The 20,188-nt window shown below is 40.5% G+C and overlaps 1 protein-coding gene across 1 annotated transcript in view; it reads left to right on the forward strand.

Moving 5' to 3' along the window:
- LOC149812226 (uncharacterized) overlaps positions 1-19,551 on the forward strand; it is a 41,955-nt gene extending 22,404 nt beyond the window's left edge. The window contains exon 6 of the mRNA XM_089993007.1: positions 19,500-19,551. Within this exon, the coding sequence (XP_089849133.1) occupies positions 19,500-19,551 (52 nt within the window). The remainder of the gene's footprint in view (positions 1-19,499) is intronic.
- The last annotated feature ends 637 nt before the right edge of the window (positions 19,552-20,188 follow it).

A 20,188-nucleotide genomic window follows, 5' to 3' on the forward strand; every position in this document is an offset into this window, starting at 1 on the left:
TCGTATGATTTCAAAGCTTTCTAAACCATTCTAAAAGTTACAAGTCCTGGATTTTTGGGGCGTTACACCAGTTGACTGCAGTTAGTTGGGCATGTGTACTGGAGAAACTGCTTAGCCGACTGCTATCGGCTGGGCTGTTCACAGTTTGTAAAAAAAACTGTTTTGAAATAAATTCGAAAATGAATCGTAAAACCAGAATTTACGAAATTTGGGTTTTGGTGACATTATGTGCAAGATGAACAGTCTTATATCATGCATTAAACAATTATATTAATATGTTAAATGACCAATCTGAACACTTGTCATGCCACAGGTCGAAAACTAGTCATATACACGCCAAGAACTAACCATATAACATGCCAAAATTTTTAGTTATGTGCAGGCCAGAAATTAGCTACATGACAGGCCGAAAATGTAGTAATGTAACAGGCCAAAAGTCGGTCATGTAACCGGCCAAAAATTTGGCTATGTAACATGCAGAAAATCTGTCGCATAACAGGCCAAAAATTCTGCCATTCATATCCGCAGATCTGGACCAGATCTGCACGTCTGTGAGGCTCATCCGATCTGTCCAGATTTGTCCACCATTGCAGTGGGCAGATCTGTTTGTATACATGGTAGGACAGATCTGTCCTTGTGAACAGTGGGACATATGCACCCAAAATCGAAACAAAGTGCATAGGCTAAAAGAATAAAATTTATGGACTGCTTTAATATTTCATATATATATATATACACATAGACGTGTATATCTATGTATATAGGTATATATATACATAACCAATGTAACGTTATGTATACATATTATGTATACATATATATACCTAGTAAAATCGGATTCTCATTCTTTTCTTTATTTTCCATTCCACCGAAAACATTACATAAACCTCATCTATGCTATTTCTCCCCATTCGAATCAAGAGAGAAGCCTGTACCTTTTTTTGATGCTCGAAAGAGACTGGGAGAAAGATCAGATGATTGGAGAGGAAAAGAGCCTTCTTCTCCTTTTCTTCTTCTTCTCTTTCTTTCTCTCCCACGGTTTTTCCCTCTCTATCTTTTTTTTTTTTGAAGTTTTATATTAGAGGGGGCCTCTAGAGGGTGACGCCCATCTAGGGTTTCCCCATATGGGCTGGAGATAGAATTTCCCATATGGGATTCTATCTCCAACCTCCTTTCCTAATCTTACTAGATTCTTTTTTGTTAACTTTTCTAACTCCTTCCTCTTTCTAATTACTTTTTTTTAAAGCAACCAAAGGGGCTCTTCTAGAGACCCCAATATTTGGTAACTACCATATTAACTGGAATTCAGAATTTAATTAATTTTAATATTAATTTAATTAATTATTAATTAATAAATATCCAAAAAATCTAGAGGGTGCCTTATCCCTTTGAGAGTACTTTTAACCTTAAATTTCCTTAATTTAGACCTTTATACTGAATTTAAAGCTTTAATTTTGTTAGACTTGATTTTGGATCTAGATCCAGATCCACCAAATCCAAATCTAATGTCTATATGGATCATGAACTGGACCAGATCCTAATTAATATGGGTCTTGGACTGAGTCTAGATCTATATTAACTTGCCAACCGTAGTCCGAATTCAGCAAAATAAAATATTGTTGAATTCATAATTTAGAGGCGCATCTAATGATGTATAACTTGAATTTTGCCTCCGAATTTCGCTTGAATTTAACCTGAATTTTGTTCGAATTTTGCTTGTGTTATGAAAATAAAAGTTTTTATCACATCTCAATTGGCTCGTTTAGGTCTTGTTAATAAGACCTGAGCCAGGCCCAGATTCAATTGACGCCATCTAATATCGAGTATTTATCATTTTTTCTATAACACTTGGCCAAAATCTCAAAAATCTCTGAATTTAAGTAATTGTAAAAACACACGATATTACACTTGTAATGTAGCTAACTTCATTCATGGGCTTATTATTGGGGATTAAACTGGCTCAGTTTTAGGCTAGAGCATGTTCGATCCCAATCTGAGTTTAATCTTTAGAACATTGATCAGGATCCAAGAACCTGCATTTAGAACATACTAACCAATTAGGAACTGTGATTCCTGTTGATGGGAGTCGTGCTTACCATGATATGGGAATCCCAATTCCTTTACACAAGAATCCTGATTTCTATATCTTGAAATCGCGGCTCCCTTAGAAATCTTGATTCTTTCAGGAATCCTGATTCATGTGCTCATACAATTTGCATATCGCTTCTTAAATGATCCCCCCTCACTGTTTGCTTCCCGAATCCTCTAAAATTTTGAAATGATCATATATTTGAGGAGATTGAGTTAGATCTAGGTCCAATTTTTATTGGAATTTGGATCTTGCGAAAAATGGTTGTAAGTTGTAACAGGTCCTTTCATGTCAAATTTAGAGAATAGGTTGGATTAGATCTAGATCTATCTAAAAAAGGAGATTATTCCCCAGATCGTTCGATTGCAGCAACTTGAGGTCCTAGCCAAGGACGGTTATAATTACTTTACCCATCTGATGGATTTTTTGCTCTAGTACCAAACATTGATTTGAACCAAAAAATACAAATGAATAATGCTCTTGAAACCAGCTCTGAGAAAATATTTTGGATCATGGTTGGAAGTCTGACTGGTGCCCATCCATTTTCACCCTGATGTACAATGGAACCCATCAATTAATCACTGCCCTTTTCAGGTGGCATCTCCATGTCAAATTCTGTCATCTCAAGCAAGATAGCACAAGCAGGCAAGTATCGCTCTGCCACAACTACGTCCAATTCAGGTATGTAAGTGGTGCAAACTCTGTTCTTCCCAACGGGGTTATACATGTCTAAAGCGTTGTCAAGAGGTTTTACAGTTATGTGCAATTGTTTTATGAATTTTTCTGAAACAAATGAGGGTGTAGCACGGCAATCAAAGAGTGCAAAAGCTGCTTGACCAGCAACAAGAATGGTACCTTGAACGAGATTCCCTTTTGTCAATTGATCGACCGTGGCTGCATAAACTCGACCCGGCTCCCTGACACTGCTTGTTGTGCTCGCTGTTACTGCTGATAAGGTGGTCGAGGAGGCTGAGATGCGTTGCCGGTTCGCTTGAGGTCCTCAGCTGCTTTCTTTCGGCAGTTACGTATGAAATGACCCATCTTGCCACAGTACAGGCATCCGCCAATGTCCCGCGGACAAGATTGTCCTACGTGAAGCCTCTTGCACTTGAGGCAGTTATCTCCAGACAGTTGTCTGGGCAGTGGATGGCTCTGCTGTCGTTGGCGCTTTGCCGGAGAAAATTGTTTCTTCCCTCCCTCGGTCTTCACAGGTAGTGGTGGCCGCTGCCCTGCGCCACCGGAATAGGTCTTCTTCTGATCACCACCTGACGCGGGTGACTTTTTGGCTTGCATACTTTTTGAACGCTCCCAATCCTCGTTCAGTAGGGTGGGTGTTGCTACCGCCGGAGAAAAAGTCACGGGCATGCTGGTGAGAATCTTATGCCTGAGTCCTTCATTCACTCTGCGAATGAACTTCCCAGCCCGCTCATGATCATCCTCGAATAGGTGAGGACAGTAGCGCTCCAACCGTTGAAATTTGGCGATATACTCATTCAAACTTAAGCTGCCTTGGCACAACTCCAGAAATTCCACCTTCTTCTTTTCCCTCGCATGCGGAGGGAAACAGTTTCCGAGAAAAGCTCTCCGAAAGGCCTCCCAAGGAATCACCTCAACACCTGAAAACTACACCTCCCGGGTAGTGTCCCACCACTCGCGAGCGTCGTCCTTCAATCGAAAGGACCCAAACATCGTCTTCTTATCGTCGGGAACGAACAACACTTGGAACACCCGTTCTACCTCTTTGACCCAACTCTCCGCCAAGTCAGGGTCAACCTTGCCAGAGAAGGTAGGAGGGTCAAGCTTCAGAAATTTTTCATATGTTGCGGTTGGTTTGTTCCCCACAAGAGAACCCGGATCCTGCTGGGTGCGACCCTGGTTACGAATTGCCTCTGCCAAGGAGTTGAGGGTATCCATCATGAATCCCCTCTGCTCACGCAACTCATTAGCCATGGTGTTGCTTGAGTTTCCCGTCATCCTTAAAACGCAACCAAGGTTAAGAGTCAAAAATACTGAAGAAGCACAAGACATAGGTATGGGAGCAAAGGCAAAAATATAGATCTTTATTACGAAAGTCATTTATTTTGAATCCAGCCGTGCTGGTACATAAGCAAAAGTTCTATTCTGTAATGATAAATGAGTTCATAGACTCCAACAAAACTTGGTAGGTGCTACCTCCCCTTAGGGACGACTAGGGTACTTCTTAAGATATTCCATTCTATTGCCTGTGCGCCTGAATCTGCGCTTAGGGGTGAAGGGAAGTGGCTCCCCATAGGAGGTCTCCTGTCCGTAGAGGGGCGTTGCCGAAGTATATTCCGGTGAGCCAAGACTATAACTTGACAAATCAGTTGCAGGCGTGTATGTGGGTGATACACCGCCCACTGGGTCTGCTGGAGGTGGTGGTTGCTCGCCTGCAGTCAAAATTGTGATCTTGCCATCATGCTCGGCCTTGTGGATGCAAGCATCCATGGTGTGCCCTGATTCTCCGCAGAATACGCACTACTCTGCTAACTCAGGGGGAACAAAATCTCCCGATGACTCCTATAGTGTATGATGGTGCACCCGAACGTGTGAAGGCGCGAAACCACCTTCTCGAGCATACACCTCAGCCCACGTTGTTGCCAAGGGTATTTGGTAGGCGATCGGTAGTGGGAAGCCTTGCTCATCCGTAAAAATGGGTAGAGGAGGGCGGTTAGCCCAGTAACCAGCCCCGAACATCCCATGTCCGCCTCTCTCGCTTACGGAATGGCCACACACCCTACGCGTGTCCCTACCGTGACTACCACTAAAACCAACAAATGGATCTATCTTTCGGACAGTACTACGAATAGAAGCAATCATATAATTTAGTCTAAACATGCTATAAAATATCAAAGACTTACTTACGCGATGGGATGCTCAATAGTCAAGATTCCCCTCTTTCTGATCTGGCTCTGATACAAAGTTGTAACACCCCAAAATTTCGACTTGTGATTTCGAAAACATTATCGAAAAATCTTCAAAGATTTAAAGTTTTCACTTTTAAAAGCGACAACGGAAGATATTTAGAAAGGATCACCAATCAACAATCCTGAGTACGTTAGCTGAAAAACCATCATTCACATGAACAACAACTTAAAGGAATTTAAGAAATAAGACAATAGATTAAAAATCTGCAGTTTATTAAAAAATAAGCATTTTCCCAAAGTTTAATAATCTAAAGAAAAACTCAAAAAGACTCAGAGCCAAGCCGCCAGCAGAAAGAAGATAAATCTTAATCCATATTGCACCACGCCATCGGCCGCATGTGAAGTCCTACTCCTCACCTGCCTATGAAATAGGTCAGTTTCATAAAAAACCAGTAGGTGCACGAATAAATAAGTAGAATGAAAATACAGCAGGACATTCATGAGATAACCAATTATGATATTAAAACAATCAATACAGTTGTAATCTATTCTAACAAGTGTAATATGTGCAAAGAGCTATTGTTCGAAGCAGTTTAAGCAGTGTAAGTCTCAATCAGCTACAACTATTCAAAAAGATATTCTTTAAGTTCTGATATTAACTGGCCTGTTGGTACGCACAGACGCGAAACTATGACACAACCGAGACCGATCCAGAGGTTTATTATGTCAGGTGTTTTCATTAACCCGAATGGTTGACTGAGTCCGCTCCTAAGGGGACGGTCAGTGACCAAGAGAGTAAATCCCCAAAGGCATTCGTGGCCCATGGATGCATCCAACTTCTGCAGAAGTACCTGGGAGTTACCACCTAGGATAATTTATGGTAATCCCATTTCTCCTAACTCCGATGACTGGGGAAGCTGAGTCTTTTGACCGTGGGGTGGTTGTTAACAACCTGTCCATCGGAGTTTTTGTACCATCCATCCTCTCCCTTGATGAACCATGAAAGTCGAATGGGTACGACGGAGGTTTCTTAACCGCCGCCCCATCCTACTGTGAAAGTATCTCAAACAAGATACTAAGATCAAGACCTTAATATTCTTGATAATAAACCTGACACGAATGCACAATAAGAAGACTTTAGAACACTTGTGCACAAAAGCACAACTCACAAATAACTCACAAATGCACAAAGGCATAAAAATAATGGAATTGATTTATTGAGCACTTGGGCTTTGACTCAAAGCCATGGAGAATACAAAGGGGAGAACCCCTATTTATAACAACACCAAAGGGGGCCTTGGAGGGGCTCCACTCATAGACGTTGGAGCCCCTCCAACGGTCACAAATGTGACCGTTGGAGGGGCCCAACGTCTATGTGAGTGGGCCCCCCAAGGTACCTTTTGGTACATTAAATAAAAAGAAAATAAAAAATGAAAAAGAAAGAAAAGAAAAATAAATTTACAATCACATTCAAAAAGTGAATGTGCGTAAAATAGAGAAAAAGACTAAACTACCCCTACAGTTAAACAAATAGAAATATATATTATATATATATATAATAAGTAGATACATATACATATATATATAAATATATGTATATGTATTACCTTATATATATAAAATATATATATTACATTAAGTGATTAGGTACATAATTTAACACCCCCCTCAAACTTAGGGCAGGATGACCGAGAGTTTGCTAAGAAGAAAGTTGAAACGCGGAGCACACAAGGCTTTAGTGAAGAAATCCGCCAACTGATACACCTCCCGAACATAGTGACAATTCATCTCTATGTGTTTGGTCCGCTCATGAAAAGTGTAATTTTTAGCAATATAAATCGCACTTTTGTTGTCACAGCAAAGCTTGGTAGGCCCTTCAATAGTGATCCCCATGTCTTCCAGCAACTGATGAATCCAAACAATTTCCATGGTAGTAGTCGCCATGACACGATATTCGGCTTCAATTGATGATAGAGACACCCTTTGCTGCTTCTTGCATCTCCATGAGATCAATGAGTCTCCTAAGAATACACAAAAACCAGTGGTGGAGTGACGGTTATTTGGGCCACCTCCCCAATCAGAGTCAGTATAAGCAATTAATTTTAACTCAGAAGAGGAAGACAGAAATACTCCCTTATTAATAGTGTGCTTTAGGTATCTTACGACACGTAAGATAGCACCCATGTGAACAGAAGTTGGTGCATGCTGAAACTGACTTGCCGTATGCACCGCATGTGATATATCTAGTTTGGTGATACTTAGGTACATCAACGATCCTACTAGTTGCCTGTAGGGAGTAGGATCGGAGAGAGGAACACCATCATCAATCTTTATTTTAGCTCCTACTATAGCAGGAGTTTCACAAATTTTATCGTCTTTAATACCTGACCTGTCAATAATCTCAGATGCAAGCTTAGTTTGAGACAAAAAATGTCTTCTATGAGAATATGCCACCTCAATACCCAAAAAATAAGTTAAGAAACCCAAGTCAGACATTTCAAACTTATCCTTTAAAATGGATTTTATGCTTTTAATCCCTTTAGAATCGCTCCCAGTTATAAGATGTCATCCACGTATAGTAGCAGAATAACAATCCCTGTATTAGATTTTCTAACAAACAAAACAGTATCAGTAAAGCAGGATGAAAAACCATTTTCTAACATTACAGAGTTAAACCTATCATACCAAGCCTTGGGAGCTTGTTTTAAATCATAAAGTGCTTTTCGAAGGCGAAGCACTTTTCCTTTAGGAGACTCCATTCCAGGAGGAGCATCCATATATACTTCTTCGTTTAAAAAGGCATTCTTAACATCCATCTGATAGATGTTCCATTTATTGATTGAGGCAACGATTATAAGACATCGGACGATGACCATCCGAGCTACCGGGGCAAAGGTCTCCTCATAATCAATCTCATATTTTTGACCATATCCTTTTGCAACTAAACGGGCCTTATATCTCTCAAGGGACCCACTCTTAGTCTTGACCTTAAACACCCATCTACACCTTATTGCTTTCTTGTCTTTAGGAAGGTCTTGAAACTCCCATGTTTTTGCTTTCTTTAGAGTTTCTAGTTCATTATTCATAGCGACTATTCATTCTGGACATTTTCGTGCTTCCTTGAAGTTCCTAGGTTCTATGTAAGAGTGAATGGCGCTTAGACAGACTCTATATTTAGGTGAAAAGGACTCATATGAGATGAACCTAGAAGGGGGTCTTCTTGATCTTTCGGTCTTGCGAAGGTTTTCTTCACTCGAAGGAGTAGACTCACTATCATATCTTTCGAGGGCACTTCTGAAAGTATTTCTATCTCTATGAGAGTAGGTTATGGGATCTCTATGTGGTTCTTCATTGATGTGTTGATGAAGTGTTGAGGATTCAGAATGAGTTTCATTATTACTTAAGTCATTTTGATTTGATTCATCATCACTAGTATCATCATCTTCAGTCAATAAATCAAACAGAAAGGAATAGTCTATATTCTCGTCATTAGTTTCAAGTTTTTCGAAACCACTAATATTTTCCAAGAAGCTCACATTTCTGGAAACATATAGTTTATCACTTTTAATATCATAACAACGAAAACCTTTTTGAGTTTCAGAATAACCAAGAAAGGCACAAGGAATGGCCTTAGGCGAGAGTTTGTCATTTTTATCAGTAAGGACAAAACATTTACATCCAAAAACCCTCAACCTGCTGTGATCAGGTTCTTTTTCGTATAATTTTTCAAATAGGGAAATCTTGTTCAAGTTTTTAGATGGAAGTCTATTTATGTGATAGACAGATGTAAGGGCTGCCTCAGCCAAAAGTTTTTTTCGGAATATTTTGTGAAATGAGCAAAGTTTGTGTTGTTTCAATAATATGCCTATGTTTTCGTTCAGCCAACCCATTTTGTTGGGGGTTTTACGACAAGACTTTTGATGGAGAATTCCATAATTTTCAAGATAACTTTTGAATTCATTGGAAAGATATTCACCACCCGAATCGGTTCTAAAATTTTTTAAATTTCCATTAAATTGATTTAAAACCATCATATGAAATGTTTTAAAAGTTGAGAAAACTTCATGTTTATGTTTAAGAAAATATATCCAACTAAACCTAGTGAAATCGTCAACAAAGATAACATAGTATGAGAAACCTCCCTTAGATATCACTGGAGCCAGACCCCATACATCGGAGTGAACAATTTCAAAATGTTTTGTCGTAAACATGGATCTTTGAGGAAAAGGAAGACTTCTCATTTTTCCAAGAATACATTCATTACAAACAAAATTTTCATTACAAAGATGCTTAATAAAAGGCAAATAAGAGATTTTAACAATGTTGGGATGACCCAATCTCTTATGCCATACATGAATATCTTTGTTTTGAGCAACATTACAAAATTGATTCTTGGGAATTTTAAGAAAATCAACATAGTAGAGGTCTCCTCTCCTAGAGCCTTCCCCAATCAACTTCTCGGACTGGCGATCCTGTATCCAACATTTATCAGAAGAAAATTTTATATCGCAACCATAGTCCGAGAGTTGAGAAACGGAAAGTAAATTTAAGTTTAGTTTTGGTATAAGACGAATTTTTGGGATAAAGAAGTCTTGTTTTTCAAAATTTGCCCATTCCTTTAATTTCAAGAGGTGTTTCATCCGCCGTTGAGACAAAAAATGGGAGAAAATTTTTAGAATAATCAGAAAGAAAACAAGGACTTTGAGTCATATGAAATGAAGCACCGGAATCAAGGAGCCAAGATGTCTTACCGAGAGAGGAAGAGGATGACATAGCGGCTCCATAAATGCCTCCTTTGAGAAGAGGTTGAAGAACATCCATTATTTGTTGAAGCGAAAGAGACTCATTTGATGACGAAGGTCGTTCCTCTGATTGGGATGTTAAAGCCCCGACAAGCAATTTCTTCCATTTGGGACAAATGGGTCTGATATGCCCCGGTTCTTTACAAAAATGGCAAGTTAATTTGCTATAGTCTCTCTTGCCATATCGATCATTTTCTCCTTGCCCTTGATTTTTGAAATGAGGTGGTTTGTAGGTCTTCAAATTATTTCTGGGTCTTGACACAACATTAACCATTTCATAATCACTTTGAGAAGGTGTAGCAAGGATACTCGGGTTATTTTTACTAATCCCCATACGTGTTTCCTCACCACTTAGCTTGGTGATGACATCTTCAATAGAGGGAGATGTGAACGCGGATAGAAGAGAGGACCGAATTTACTCAAATTCGGGTCTAAGACCATTTAGAAAGTTGAAGAATCAATCTTCCTCTAGTTGTTTGTGTCTTAATTCAATAGCTTCTCCGCTCCATTTTGGTTCGAGCATAGCAAGCTCGTCCCAAATAGATGATAGTTCGGCAAAATATTCCCGAATAGACAAATCGTTTTGTTGAAGAGTCAAAGTTTTTTTTTTTGAGATAATATTTGGAGATAAGTCCCTTGAAGTATACATTTTTTCAAGGTACAACCAAGCTTCAGAGGCCCATTTTAAACTTAATGATGTTGGCATTGATCTTGGTTTCAACGGATGAAAAAATCCAAGACAATATTTTGAAGTTCTTTATTTCCCACTCATCATGCTTTTTGAAATATTGTTTTAGGGCCTTTTGTCTATCTTCACCTTCAAGAATCTTAATATCCCCTTTCTCTATGATAGAAAGTTTGGGTTCGGGTTCCGATATGGAACCTTGAACGTATCCCCAAAGGCCTTTCCCTTTGATATGGGCTTCCATATTGCCGGCCCAAACATGGTAGTTCGAACCACTAAGTTTGAACCCAAGGGAGAAGTGAGAGTCTTTTTCACCCGTTAGAGAGGAGAGACGATAGAAAATAATGCGTACCTTAAAGGATTTTCAAGCTTTTCTTGACAAAAGTTGCTTCTAAAGTATTGCCCGAAGTAGATGATTTACTCCAAAACTTCACTAACTTGAGGGCATATTTTTCGATGTACTTCACAAGTGACGAGATGCACGATCCTCCTCCTTCAACGAGGCTCTGATACCATGTGAAAGTATCTCAAACAAGATACTAAGATCAAGACCTTAATATTCTTGATAATAAACCCGGCACGAATGCACAATAAGAATACTTGTGCACAAAAGCACAACTCACAAATAACTTACAAATGCACAAAGGCATAAAAATAATGGAATCAATTTATTGAGCACTTGGGCTTTGACTCAAAGCCATGAGAGAATACAAAGGGGAGAACCCCTATTTATAACAACACCAAAGGGGGCCTTGGAGGGGCTCCACTCATAGACGTTGGAGCCCCTCCAACGGTCACACATGTGACCGTTGGAGGGGCCCAACGTCTATGTGAGTGGACCCCCCAAGGTACCTTTTGGTACATTAAATAAAAAGAAAATAAAAAATGAAAAAGAAATAAAAGAAAAATAAATTTACAATCACATTCAAAAAGTGAATGTGCATAAAATAGAGGAAAAAACTAAACTACCCCTACGGTTAAACAAATAGAAATATATATTTTATATATATAATAAGTAGATACATATATATAAATATATGTATATGTATTACCTTATATATATAAAATATATATATTACATTAAGTGATTAGGTACATAATTTAACACCTACATGCTCTGGTCTATTAGACCCACTCGAGCATCTTGCCTGTGAAGGCGAGTTGTCACCATTTATGTGATCTCAGCATTGTGCTAAATGCACGCATCGAGGTTGCTACAATCTCATCATTCAACCATCGTAACCCACATGGGACGTACTTGTCCAAAAAGTACGATCGTACCTTTCTAGATGTACGACTACGATGAAAGGGCAACATATAATGTTTTATGATTCTTTTGGTTCATACATGACATGTATTGCTCTTTTAGCAATTGGCCTGTGGAGGCCGGCATTATCTTATTGATATCAATAAAGTGTTGATGGTTCACTTCGAGGTACTCAATGACCTCCCGTACTATTTGTATCATACCTGCCTTAAGGTCTGATTACGATAGTAAGTTCATTGGTTTCTCGATAGATAACCCATCACATTATTTCATAAAATCAGTATTTTACTTGGCATGCTCGAATACTAAAAAGCAAGAAGTCTCAAGCAATAACCAGTAAGGCATCTACAATAACTTACAACAGTGAGCAAGGCGGAAATACAGTAATAAGATCTTTCTATCAACGAGTCTACTCGTAGAGCTCACAATAAACATGTAATTTCAAAGAATACGGATGCGAAAACACAACACAGACAATCACTAGTTAAGTAATCCTATAGGTAAGCATGTATGCAAAATAAACCATTCGATCATGAAATCCTTATATCTTATTTCATTCATACAAACTCTTCGTGCGACTTTCCCCTACCTCGGGATGTCGTGCAACTGTGTGCGTCTACGAGTGTAGATGATACGAGGGTCGGGCCGTGAAGCCAGAGCGGAGTTCGATGCGAAGTCTGGGAGGAAAACGACGTCGGTGGCCGGCGTCGGCGTGGGGCGCAGCGACGGCAACGCTGGTGGCGTGCACAGGGAAGGGGGAGGTCAGCATGAATGGGGGCGAAGGGCGACGAGAGAGAGGCGTGCCTCCCCTCACCCTCCTACGCAGTTCTTAAAGGGTACAGGGGGGCGATGAATGGGGAAACCCTCGGTGGGTTTCCCTAATCCGCCCGATATCGCGGGTGGGGGGTTGCGGCGCTCGAGAAGAAGCTGAGTCGGGTTATTAAAAACCCTACCGATGACCGGCCCGGGTCGGGGCCGATACAATTATTATTATTATTTTTTTAAACTGTGGGTTTTACATCTTACCCCTCTTAAAAGAATTTCGTCCGCGAAATATTTATTGCCTTGAAGAATCAAAATACAGGTCATGATATTTTTTCCTGATATCGCTCTCAGGTTCCCAAGTACATTCGTCAATTCCATGGTGTTGCCACCGAACCTTTACAAACGAAATGGTCTTTGATCTTAGCACTTGGTCACGACGATCGACGATTTTCACAGGTCTTTCTTCGAATGTCAAGTCCCCTCTAATGTCCACATCATCATAATGAATGATGTGCGATGGATCGTGAACGTACTTTCTCAACATGGATACGTGAAAAACGTTATGGATCTGAGCATACTGAGGAAGTAACGTCACGCGATAAGCTGCTTCTCTAATCCGCTTCTGGATTTCAAACGGTCCGACATATCTAGGGCTTAGCTTTCCCTTCTTCCCGAACCGAAATACGCTATTCGGCGGAGATACCTTAACAAAAACCATATCGCCAATTTCGAAGGTAAGCTCTCGTCGGCGTCTATTTGCATAGCTTTTCTGCCGACTCTAAGCGGTACAGAGTCGTTCTTGAATCATTTGCACTTATTGAGTATAGTGTTGTAAAACTATAGGTGCCTCTAATCTTCGTTCGCCAACCTCGTCCCAATAAACAGGTGATCGACACGAACTTCCATACAAAGCTTCGTATGGGGCCATCCCGATGCTCGCATGATAGCTATTGTTATACGCGAATTCCGCCAGACTGATGTGAGAATCCCACTCTCCCTTCCAGTCCATTATACAAGCTCGAAGCATATCTTCCAAGGTCTGAATCGTACGTTCTGACTGCCCGTCAGTCTGAGGGTGAAACGCAGTACTAAACTTCAACTTTGTCCCCAAAGCCAGCTGAAGTTGCCTCCAAAACCTTGAAGTGAATCTAGGATCACGATCGAAGATAATCGAGACTGGAACACTGTGCAATCTCACAATCTCTCTAACATAGAGATCAACGAGACTATCCAACGATTGGTTGAGACAGATAGGTAGGAAGTGAGCAGACTTGGTGAGTCTATCGACGGTCACCCAAATCGCGTCATGCTTCCTCCGCGTCCTCGGTAGGCCGACTATGAAGTCCATGGTAACATCTTCCCACTTCCATAGAGGGATCTCTATCTGCTGCATGACCCCACTGGGTCTCTGGTGCTCGATCTTAATCTGCTGACACGTCAAACACTTCGAGACATACTTAGCCACGTCTCGTTTCATACCGTTCCACCAATAACTCCGTTGTAAGTCCTTGAACATCTTCGTGCCACCAAGGTGAATTGTGTATCTAGACTTATGGGCTTCTGCAAGAATTTCATCTCGTAAGACCGGGTCATCAGGAACCCAAAGACGCTCCTTCAACCATATACTTTCATCCTCCTTCAGACGAAAATGTGTATCTGCCAGTATCGTTTGAGCCTACAACTTCTCGTAGCGTGCATCCGTTTTCTGCCCATTGATGATCCTCGTTAGTAGCTCAGGTTGAGCAACAAGGCGGGATAAATCGAATGAACCTTGAGTGATTGCGGAAGGTTCCCAAGAGGCTAGGTCTTCGACCAACCTCCATCAAGCAAATAAGGCATTAATCAACACTTCTGGTGCTTTGCGGCTGAGGGCGTCAGCCACGACGTTCGCCTTTCCTGGGTGGTAGGAGAGGGTGAATTCGTAATCCTTGAGGAATTCTAGCCAACGCCGCTGCCTCATGTTCAATTCTTTCTACGAAAATAGATATTTAAGGCTCTTATGATCGGTGAATGCTTCAAATTGCTCTCCATACAAGTAGTGTCGCCATATCTTCAGTGCGAACACCACCGCAGCTAACTCTAAATCGTGAGTTGGGTAGTTCTTCTCGTGAATCTTAAGTTGCCGAGAAGCGTAAGCCATCACTTTCTCATTCTGTATCAGCACGGCCCCTAGGCCTGACCCAGAGGCATCAGTATAAATCACAAATCCGCCTTTACCAGAAGGTAAGGTCAAAATAGGAGCACTGGTAAGTCGCTCCTTCAATAACTGAAAACTCGCCTCGCACTTCTCGTCCCATAAGAATCTAGCCTCTTTCTTCAGCAACTTTGTCAAGGGTAACACAATTTTTGAAAAATCCTGAATGAATCGTCTTTAGTAACCCGCTAGTCCAAGAAAACTCCTGATATCACGTGCGTTCTTCTGTTGCTGCCAACTGAGTACAGCCTCAACCTTTACAGGGTCCACAGACACTCCTTCCTTAGAAATAACGTGTCTCAGAAACATGACTTCCTCGAGCCAGAATTCACATTTAGAGAACTTAGCATACAAACGTTCCTTTCGCAGGGTCTCCAGCATGATGGTTAGGTGTTCTTGATGTTGCTCTCGACTTTCTGAGTACACCAAGATGTCGTCGATGAACACGATCACGAAGGTGTCAAAAAATGACTTGAACACCCTATTCATCAAGTCCATAAAAGCTGTTAGGGCATTGGTCAATCCGAACGCAATGATTGTGAACTCGTAATGTCTGTATCTTGTCCGAAAAGCAGTCTTAGGAATATCATCATTCCTAATTCTGAGTTGATGGTATCAAGACCTAAGGTCGATTTTCGAGAAAACTTTAGCCTTTTGTAACTGATCGAACAAGTCTTCGATACGCGGCAATGGGTACTTGTTTTTTATCGTGACCTGATTGAGCATTCGATAGTCAATGCATAGACGCAAGTTTTCGTCCTTCTTCTTCACAAAAAGCATGAGAGCTCCCCAAGGAGATACGCTTGGGCGAATGAATCCCTGATCCAACAACTCCTGCAACTGCTTCTTGAGCTCCTCAAGCTCAGCTGACGTTATCCTGTAAGGTGCTTTAGAAATTGGTGTCGTACCTGGTAGCAATTCAATATTGAATTCTACCTCACGAGATGGTGGAAGTCCCGACAACTTTTTAGGAAAAACGTCGGGATAATCGCGAACAACATCCAGCTCACTAATGGGAATATGCATTGGATTTGATTGAATAACACTAACAAAAAAAGCAGTGCATCCCTTCTGCAAGAAGTTCTGCGCCTTAAGCGCTGAGATCATCCGGCTTGCTCGAACAGGTCTGGGAATTCTGAATTCTACTCTCGGAGAGCCTGGAGGTGATAAAACGATCTTACCATCACGACAAAATATCTTGGTATGATACTTGTGCAACCAATCCATGCTTAGGATGACATCAAATTTTGTCATCTCAAGCAAGATAGCATAAGCAGGCAAGTGCCGCTATGCCACAACTACGTCCAATTCAGGTATGTAAGTGGTGCAAACTCTGTTTTTCCCAACGGGGTTATACACGTCTAAAGTGTTGTGAAAAGATTTTACAGTTATGTGCAATTGTTTTATGAATTTTTCTGAAACAAACGAGTGTGTAGCACGACAATCAAAGAGTGCAAAAGCTGCTTGACTAGCAACAAGAATGGTACCTTGAACGAGATCCTCTTTTGTCAATTGATCGACCGTGGTTGCATAAACTCGACCCGGCTCTCTGGCACTGCTTGGTTGTGCTCGTTGTTGCTACTGATAAGGTGGTCGAGGAGGCTGAGATGCGTTGCCGGTTCGCTTGAGGTCCTCAGTTGCTTTCTTTCGGCAGTTACGTATGAAATGACCCATCTTGCCACAGTACAGGCATCCGCCAATGTCCCGCGGAAAAGATTGTCCTACGTGAGGCTTCTTGCACTTGGGGCAGTTATCTCCAGACGACATATGTGTGATGGGTTTTTTTTCTTTTGACAATTTGACCAATGCTTATTATGTTGGGTTTGGGTTGCAGTTCTGATACCACTTGTTGGAATTAGGTCATATTGTGATACCTGAATTTGGGTGGATCTCAGGTATCGTGAAAATCCAACAGAGCATTTGTGCACTCTCGCTTATGTGGATCAAATCCGACAAGGATCTGATACCTGCAATAGAATAAAATAAATAATTGAATTAAACAACAAAACCACACACCTAAAAATCACAGCACAATGGCCACCACGCTAAACTTGAAAATATTCATTTACTTGAGTCAATCATGATAAGGTATATGCATATTTATAGGCAAACAAAAGGGATCATGTGGTCCCCACACACATATCATCAAACAAATAAAACTTTGGCATAGTCACCATAAGTAGATGTAGTTGTTTTATAGCCACAACCAGTGCTATTTATAGAAGATTTATTCACTAAATACCAACTTGGTGGTCATGCATGACATGGTTATGTATATGACATGCTGCCAACTTCATAACAAGACAACATATGGCATTCCAACAAAACATAAAATCACTGACTAATGATAGTCGGTCTTGCACAACAAATTTCCACTCCTCTCTGTTTTCCAAAAGCTACTTCATTGTTGACAAATCTCAACATGCAAAATTACCCTGTCAATGTACTTTAAAATGTTGTGTTAATCTTGTTACTCAGTAGAATAAAAGGTGTTTGGTTGGGACCTTGAACACAAAAAATTTACCAAGCACGGTTTGCAAGTTTTTTTTGTTTGTAGGTAAAACATGTAATATCCTGCATTTTTTGGTGTTTTTCTTAATTTTTGTTTTAGTGTACCCGATTTTGTAAATGGACTATATATGGATGAACTTTCTTTTTAATGAAAAAAAAATGATTAGTTGGTTTTGAATCTTAAGTTCACTTCTGAGTTGAGAAAGCTTTCTCTTGAAATCAGCTCAATAGACCAAGTTTTCCTTCCGTTGTTTTTCATACTACTTTTAAATATAAAAAAAATAATCAAATTTCAAACATGAGTAAAATAAATTGTTGTTTTATATTGTTCTATCTAAATACACTTTGTCCAAAAGTCATTTAACAGTAGGAAGCAAGCCTTGATTTTGATTGCTTTTAAGGGCATGTTTGCTTTAGTCATAGGTGAAGATGAACGATCACAACTAAGAAAGTAAAAATTGTGATTGTTAGTAACAAGGTTAATCTTGTGACCAACTTTGACAAGATTTAAGGAAAAATAATCGCTTATGCTTTTTTCATGTTTTCCTAACCTTGAGTAAATGTTGTGATTGTGATTTATAATCAGAGTATCTTGATAAAATTCAAGAAATCACATGGCATCGCACACATGACCTAAGTGTTCATAAAAAAACTTTATATATATATATATATGATATTTAAGTTGAGAGATTAAGGCCCCTCTCCTATGATCTTTACTAATGGGGGCTACTGAAGATCAGATAATACATTCTAATCTAGTGGTTTGTCTTGCCATCACATATGTTCCCCATCATTAGAAATACAAAAAAGCAGGAAGCATACAAATAAATCAAGACTATGAAATTGAAAATAACAAGAGGGAAGAAAGGCTAGTATGTTTCTCAAACCAACCTAAACCATAGAACATCCTTACAAGAGCATTCATCTGATTAATCCATGCTTAATTATTGGCTGAAGAACTTGTATATTTGCTTTTATATTGATGAAAAAAATTCAGTAAAAGTTATAATCAAGTTACATTATAAGGACACACTAATGCATCTGCCCCAATCAAAATAATATTCACAATAACAACAAACTTGATGGAGGCTTCACAACCATGCTTTGTCACTTGACATGAGATGATCACGGTTTAGAATTTCTGAGGGCATTACTTGTTGCAACTTTAAAGCTGACTACTTGGTGGGTAGGGAAAACCTAAAGGGCGTTTTTACCAACAAGAAGCCTCTCAAAGTATGTCAGCTGGTGATAGAGGGGTTTTCCCTTAGCTATAGGCATAGCCAACAAAAAAGGAAAAAAAAAACTTCCCTTCACCTCACATGTCGACAAACATTTTTTTGACATTCCAAGGGGAAAACCCCACATTACCGACTGTACATTGGCTAACCCCGCATTATTGAAACCCTTGAGGTCTCCTCTGCCCACCTGGGAATATACCTAACTTCAGCGACAAGGGATGCCACCCATATCTTTCGAACTTGTGACGTCTCATCAACTTGGTGACATTTACAAGTCACCTTACCAGATGAGAGTGGGCAAAGATTTTCTCACGTCACCAAACATTTTAAAATGTCAAACTATCCTCATGAACTCAAATGTACTGAAAATAGATTTCAGCCTAGCGAGAAAATCTATCTGTCGTTTCCTATCACCATATTAATGAGGTTGGATGATGATTATTTACAAGTCATTTTATTGTCTTTTAAATACATCTTTTTTTAAAGAAAAACTGGGGTTAGGCAGACCCCTATCAATTTTATTGATTTCATAAATTTCCAGTGCAGTATTTCGTATCTCTCTCTTTGAGGGGAACCAATTTGGGGGTGATCCTTCCATGATTTTTGGATTCCCCTTTCGCTAGTTTATCTAACAATCTAGACATGCAGTTTGAGTTATATTGTGGTTTTATTACAACTATCCTGCAATAATTGTAAAAAAAGATCTTGAGGGATGATGTTTCCTTGACTGCAACCATTCAATTTTTTTTTATCGAGCTGAAGTGTTCATTGTCCACATGGTCGAACATTACATATCTTGTTGTGTTTCATGTTGGATATCTCAGATGGGATCCAACCCTATGTGAGACCCTGTTTGACACTAATGAAGGTATTAGTGGGGGCATTAGTGAGAATCAGTGAAGAAGGGTTCCCTCGATGCTAAAGGTTCCCATTCAATATGACATGTGAAGGGTTCATATGAATGCCATGTATGTAACCCCCCCCCCCCACTTTGCTCTTATAAATTGAGGCATGGTTGTTTGATGAGTGCAACCAAAGTGTTTTCACTTCTCATTGGTTTCAGGGTCCAGCTCACCATCGAGCTGATGGCCTGGGCTCCTCGTGAGCATCCATAGGCCGAGAAGAATGCCATGCACCTGCGCCAATGCTCGTCTCATCCATGGCATCATCTAGCATGTAATGGTTTTACATGAATGCCAACATTGGATTATGGGCCCACACCTCGCAGTCCCGTGTGCGTGTTGGGGTGTGTCGGCATTCTTGTGGCACTCACCGGAATCCCCCCATCGCCCAAGTATGCCGGTCTATCATGGATTAAATTTCAGATGCCCGTGTGGCAGCCGTCGGGCGGTTGCCGCAATTTTGGTTTTAGGTGGGAGGGGGTCAACCCCATCTGGACCCACCTTACACTGGAAATGGCAATGTGTTGCGGTTGTTCACAGCCCATGATGTCGCATCGTCGTGGACCGGCCATAAACGCTTTGGCGTGGATGGCCCAGCATGCTCGGTGGCTGACTGTCGGTGGATGGTCATCGCAAACGACATTCGAGATTGGCTGCCGGAGGCCACCGACTGTTGTGTCTGCAGGCAAGAAAAAAGGGAAAATAGGGGTTTTGGGGTTTTACATGTTTCCAGACATTGCAACCGTCGACAGACAGTGGTGGAAGACAGCGACTGGTCACCATCCACCGACCGTCACTGAAGGCTGCTTTGGCCGGCTGTCGGTGGAGATTTAGCCCGGGCAATGCCTGC

The sequence above is a fragment of the Nuphar pumila genome, chromosome 17 (assembly GCF_984573655.1).
Source record: "Nuphar pumila chromosome 17, dmNupPumi1.hap1.1, whole genome shotgun sequence".
Classification (NCBI taxonomy): Eukaryota; Viridiplantae; Streptophyta; class Magnoliopsida; order Nymphaeales; family Nymphaeaceae; genus Nuphar; species Nuphar pumila.